General features: G+C 41.3%; 1 protein-coding gene across 1 annotated transcript; it reads right to left on the reverse strand.

Moving 5' to 3' along the window:
- Positions 1-232: 232 nt before the first annotated feature.
- On the reverse strand, positions 233-2,146 carry LOC141640895 (uncharacterized). The gene is made up of 2 exons (XM_074449574.1): positions 1,429-2,146; positions 233-1,104 (listed from the first exon to the last, which is right to left on the reverse strand). The coding sequence occupies exons 1-2, from the start codon at positions 2,144-2,146 to the stop codon at positions 233-235; spliced, it is 1,590 nt and encodes a 529-aa protein (XP_074305675.1).
- Positions 2,147-6,777: the final 4,631 nt, after the last annotated feature.

Genomic DNA, 6,777 nt, shown 5'->3' on the forward strand with positions numbered 1-6,777 from the left:
AGGAACTCTTGGCTTTCTGACATGTTGAACACCTTCTAAGGACTGTCTGAACATCACCCATCATTCTAGGCCAATAAAATTGGTCTTGTAAGATATCTAGGGTTTTTTGAACACCAAAATGTCCCCCTAATCCTCCCGAATGGACTTCCCCGATCAGTAAATCCTGTAGGATCCCCTTGGTACACACAACTTGTTACCATGAAACAAAAACCCTTCCTGTAGCATATATTTCTTACCCCGAGTTGAGCCTCCTTCGTGAGAACAATCCACTCCTCGTAGAAGTCGGGTCCTCCTTATACATCTCCTTCATGAATTCAAACCCAAGGACCTTGTTACTAATGACAGTCAACAAAGAATGCCTCCTAGATAGGGCATCAGCTACCACATTCTGCTTCCCCTCTTTATATTTGCTTGAAAAGTTAAAGGCTTGCAGGAATTCTACCCACTTAGCATGTCTATGGCTCAGCTTGTGTTGGCCATTGATGTATTTCAGGGCCTCATGATCAGAATGCAACACAAATGGCTTAGGTTTCAAGTAGTGACTCCAATGTGTAAGAGCCCTTATGATTGCATAGAACTCTTTGTCATAAGTTGAATATTTCAGCTTGGCTCCATTCAACTTCTCACTGAAATAGGCCACTGGTCTCTGGCCTTGGATTAGGACAGCTCCTATTCCAACCCCACTAGCATCACACTCCACCTCAAATAGTTGTTCAAAGTCAGGTAGCTTGAGAATGGGAGTCTCACACATTAATTTTTTGACCCTCTCAAAGGACTCACCGAGCGGTTTCACCATTGGAAGTCTCCCTTCCTCATACACTCGCAATTGGTGCAACAATTGAGCTGAAATTCTTAATGAACCTTCTGAGAAAGATGCCAGGCCATGGAACCCCTTACTTCTGTGATTGTTTGTGGGGCCGGCCAAGTTTGCATAGCCTGAATCTTCTCCCCGATCAACTCGAAATCCCCTTCCCGATATAATATATCCCGAAAATGCTACCTCATTGACCATGAAGGTACATTTCTCAAGCTTCCCATACAACTTCTGTTCCCCGAGTATTTTAAAATCACCTCCAAATGTAACACATGTTCGGATGGACTCTGCTGTAAATGAGTATGTCATCAAAGTACACTACAAAGAAACCTCCCAAGGCGGGGCCTTAGAACTTCGATCATGAGCCTCATGAAGGTGCTTGGAGCATTAGACAAACCAAATGGCATGACAAGCCACTCATACAGGCCATGCTTGGTTTTGAAAGTCATTTTCCATTCATCACCTTCTCTTATTCTCACCTGATGATACCCTTGCCTGAGATCTATTTTTGAAAATATCCGAGCCCCACTGAGCTCATCCAACATGTCATCTAGTCTTGGAATAGGGAATCAGTACTTGACTGTGATGTTGTTTATAGCTCGCTATCAGCACACATTCTCCAACTTCCATCCTTCTTGGGTACCAGTAAAGGCGGTCTTGCACAGGGCTCAATGATTCCCTTACAAATCCCTTTGTCATTAATTCTTCAATCTGGTGTTGTAGTTCCTTAGTTGTTGTGGGATCACACCTGTAAGCTGGTCTGTTGGGGAGCACAGATCCAGGTACAAAGTCTATGTGATGCTCAATGCCTCTCAGGGGTGGTAATCCACTAGGCAACTCAGTTGGAAAAACCTCCTTGTACTTCTTAATTAGGGGTTGAACCTCTGCAGGTACATCTTTGTTCCATTCAGTGTTGGTTTCCCTTGATAGGAGAAACAACACAGGTTGTTCTTGCCTCAGCTCCTTGACCATAGCTGCCTCAGATAGAAATAGTACTCCATTAACCTCCTCAGGCATGTTAGGACTTCCATAACCCCTCTGGTTTGGTGGTAGGGGAGTCAGAGTGACTCTCTTTCCATTATGCTTGAAAACATAGACATTTTCCTTTCCCTGGTGAGTGGTATTCTTGTCAAACTCCCATGGTCTTCCTAACAGTAGATGGCAGGCATCCATAGGGACCACATCACACAACACTTCATCCTTGTACACCTTCCCAATTGAAAAGGGAACAATGCATTGCTTGTCAACTCTCACTTCAGATCCTTTGCTTAACCATCTCAGTTTGTATGGATTGGGGTGCTCCTGAGTAGGCAGGCTTAGCTTGCTAACCATGATGGTGGAAGCTACATTGGTACAGCTACCTCCATCAATGATCAAATTACACACTCTCCCTTGGACAAAGGCACCTACTCCCGAATATCATGGATCTCGATCGCTTCTAGAGGAGCTGGTTGAGAGTGCATAACCCTCCATAGGACCAAATTGTGCCCTGTGTCAGGGTGAGCCACAACTTGTCCTTGATCAGTTTCCCTCTCAGTTTCCATCCCTGTTGGAACCAGTGTCTTTTCTTCTTCATACTCAACTAGACCCTCTCTTTCCCATTCCTCAATCTCCATAGCTGTGAGAGCTCTGTTAGAAGGACAGTCCTTCTTAAAATGGCCAAAGCCCTGACATTGGAAGCACTTGATTTTATCCCTGGATAAAGGTGGGTTGGTTCTGGGGTACATGGGTGCCTTCCCCTTGTCTACTGTTGGTTGGGTAGCTGGTTTAGGTACCTCAGTCATTTTGACACCAGTATAGGGTTTGAAAGTTGTTCTGGTGGGAAATTTGGGTGTTGCAGGCTTCACCTTCCCTAGCTTCTCAATTCTTAAGGCTAGGTTAATTGCCTCATCAAATGACCAGACTTGTTGCATTCTCAATTTGCCAGCTATCTTAGGGTCTAAACCCTCAATGAACCTAGCAATCTTTTGCTCGGGTTTTTCAGTGACCTCACATTGTAGGGTTAGTTGTTCAAAGCTCCTAAGGTAGGCCTCAACAGTTAATTGCTCTTGTTTCAACCGAGTCACTTAATAAAAATATCCTGAGTATAGTCTTTAGCTATGAATTTCTCCTTCAACTTCTTTCTTAACTTAAGCCAAGACCTAACTGGTTCCTTACCATCTCTAATCCTTTGGTGTTTCATATTCTCATACCAAAGAGATGCATAGCCCTTGAGTTTTAAAATAGCAACCTTAAAAGCTTTTCTGTCATCATAATTTTTAAACTCAAAGACTCTCTCAACAGATCTAAGCCAGTCTAACAAGTCCTCGGGATTTAAACTACCATGGAAATCAGGGATTTCTACCTTAACATCCTTATCTCTAGCCAAGTAGTTACCTTCTTCCATCATGGATTCTTCTGAATCTGAGTTGAGTTCCTCTTCATTATGATGGTGTGGTTGGCCTCTTCCCCGCTCCAAGGATACCTCTACCCCTGCCTCTTCCTCTGTAGGGTGGTGGCCTTCCTCTTTCTGGAGTGGGAATGTTTGCCATCACAGTGTTCACAGCTTCCAGGGTCACATTAACCAGGTTGGTTAATTGATCCATCTTTGCTTCCATTCCTGCTAACCTCTCCTCACTCATTGGGTTATTTTTTGTAGTTTTGATGTAGCTGGAAAAGAACCGACCTCTCTCACACTCAGGACTAACACAAGGTAGGATTGTGTTATGAACCTAAGCTCTGATAACCAGAATTTGCAGTGTAAACTATGGGAACAAGCACAAATGGGATAAATCCTGAAACAGGCAAAGGAGTAATTTTCAGGGAATGCAATAAACTTGGGGATTTTTATAAAAATAGTAAATGACCCTGAAAAATCATGAAACTTGGTGATAATTTAGTTAAGAGAGTAAACTAAAACTGTGCCAATTCTCAGGATTTTACAGGCACTCCAAGTATTTTTAATAAATAGAAAACCAGACAAATAAGAGAAATCTCGGACAGTTTCCTGGTAAGACTCCTGTGATCTTTTTGTGATTATTTTGGTAAATGAAAATGGGATATAATTAACAAACTAATTCCCAAGCAAGCACAGGAAATCAATTTGATAATTTAGGAAGACTAAGATTGAATTTATTCAAGCAAGCACGAGAACCAATTCAAGCTTAACTGTACAATGCACTTAAAATAGCTCAAGCAAGCACAGACCTATTCCAAGTAGCACCACAGATCCTTAATCACCTTCTAAGCAAGCACAAGAAGATATTAAGTCTGACTTATAACTAAGACTCAGCAAAGTTAAAAGATTTGCAAATTTTGAGAGAAATCTCAAGGTTTTTCATTAATCAAAGTCCGACTACAACAGACGAGAAAGGGTCCTTATATAGGCCTTTCTCGTGCAATGTTCAAGACATGATAAACCCTAGACAACTCCATCTAAGGGCCAGGATTAAACTTAGGAAGCAAACAAGAGTAGTGGACTTATATTACAACGGATACAAAAGAAATTAAGGCAAACCGAACAAGAACAAAAGAGTCAGCAGTTGATAGTGACATGTTGTCAGTTCTTTGAAATCTTTAGCTGGTTGTTGTGGGTCAAGTGGCTTAGGTGCAGGCATTTTATATGGCTCAAGGCTCTATAAAATGAATGCTGAATAGGCCAGGTTCCTCTTTGTTGAGAGTTTTCTCTTGTTTGGCCAAAAATGGCAACTTTACTTTATCCTGCTTTACCCCCCCGCAACTTATCTTTTCAGTCTGATTTTTGGTGCAATGCTTTAGGAATTTGGCCTGGCTCCCTAGGATTAATTTGTGACTAGTTGAATAAGGATTCAGCTGGCCAAGGTGGCTGATGGTGGCTAGCCTGGCTGCTGTTCTTGTGGACTGGTGAAGTTGGACTGGCAGTTGAGGTTGCCTGAATGGAATCACAGGTTTGAATTGTGCCTGTCATAAAAAAGGTGCTGGCCTGGTTATCAGCTCCTGCTGCAGGACTAATGAACATGGACAAATGGTTAGAACTACAAGTCACCATGACAAGGACAAATAGTTCACACAACGAATCACAAGGACTAATTAAAAAGCACAAATGGTTCACACAACGAGTCACAAGGACTAAAGAACATGGACAAATGGTTCACACAACGAGTCACAAGGACTAATGAACAAGGACAAATGATTTACACAACGAGTCACAAGGACTAATGAACAAGGGAAAATGGTTCACACTACGAGTCACAAGGACTAATGAACAAGGACAAATGGTTCACACAACGAGTCACCATAACAAGAACAAATGGATCACACAACGAGTCACAAGGACTAATTAACAAGCACAAATGGTTCACACAACGAGTCACAAGGACTAAAGAACAAGGACAAATGGTTCACACAATGAGTCACAAGGGATAATAAACGAGGACAAATGGTTCACACAACGAGTCACAAGGATTAATGAACAAGTACAAACGGTTCACACAACGAGTCACAAGGACTAATGAACAAGCACAAATGGTTTACACAACAAGTCACAAGGACTAAGGACAAGAACAAATGTTTTACACAACGAGTCACAAGGACTAATGAACATGGAGAAATGGTTAGAACAACAAGTCTCCATGACAAGGACAAATAGTTCACACAATGAATCACAAGGACTAATTAACAAGCACAAATGGTTCACACAACGAGTCACAAGGACTAAAGAACATGGACAAATGGTTCACACAACAAGTCACAAGGACTGATGAACAAGGACAAATGGTTTACACAACGAGTCACAGGGACTAATGAACAAGGATAAATGGTTTACACAACGAGTCACAAGGACTAAAGAACAAGGAAAAATAGTTAGAACAACAAGTCACCATGACAAGGATAAATGGTTCACACAACGAGTCACAAGGACAAATTAACAAGAACAAATAGTTCGCAAAACGAGTCACAAGGACTAAAGAACAAGGACCAATGGTTCACACAACGAGTCACAAGGGATAATGAACAAGGACAAATGGTTCACACAACGAGTCACAAGGATTAATGAACAAGGAAAAATGGTTCACACAACGAGTCACAATGACTAATGAACAACGATAAATGGTTAGAACAACAAGTCACAATGACACGGAGAAAATTATTCACACAACGTGTCACAAGGACTAATGAACAAGGACAAATGGTTTACATAACAAGTCACAAGGACTAAGAACAAGGACAAATGTTTTACACAACGAGTCATAAGGACTAATGAACATGGACAAATGGTTAGAACTACAAGTCACCATGACAAGGACAAATAGTTCACACAATGAATCACAAGTACTAATTAACAAGGACAAATGGTTCACACAACGAGTCACAAGGACTAAAGAACATGGACAAATGGTTCACACAACGAGTCACAAGGACTAATGAACAAGGACAAATGGTTTACACAACGAGTCACAGGGACTAATGAACAAGGACAAATGGTTTACACAACGAGTCACAAGGACTAATGAACAAGGAAAAATGGTTAGAACAACAAGTCACCATGACAAGGATAAATGGTTCACACAACGAGTCACAAGGACTAATTAACAAGAACAAATAGTTCGCAAAACGAGTAACAAGGACTAAAGAACAAGGACCAATGGTTCACACAACGAGTCACAAGGGATAATGAACAAGGACAAATGGTTCACACAACGAGTCACAAGGATTAATGAACAAGGAAAAATGGTTCACACAACGAGTCACAATGACTAATGAACAACGATAAATGGTTGGAACAACAAGTCACAATGACAAGGATAAAATTATTCACTCAACGTGTCACAAGGACTAATGAACAAGGACAAATGGTTTACACAACAAGTCACAAGGACTAAGAACAAGGACAAATGTTTTACACAACGAGTCATAAGGACTAATGAACATGGACAAATGGTTAGAACTACAAGTCACCATGACAAGGACAAATAGTTCACACAACGAATCACAAGGACTAATTA

This window comes from Silene latifolia, chromosome 2 (genome assembly GCF_048544455.1).
Source record: "Silene latifolia isolate original U9 population chromosome 2, ASM4854445v1, whole genome shotgun sequence".
In the NCBI taxonomy this organism is placed as follows: domain Eukaryota; kingdom Viridiplantae; phylum Streptophyta; class Magnoliopsida; order Caryophyllales; family Caryophyllaceae; genus Silene; species Silene latifolia.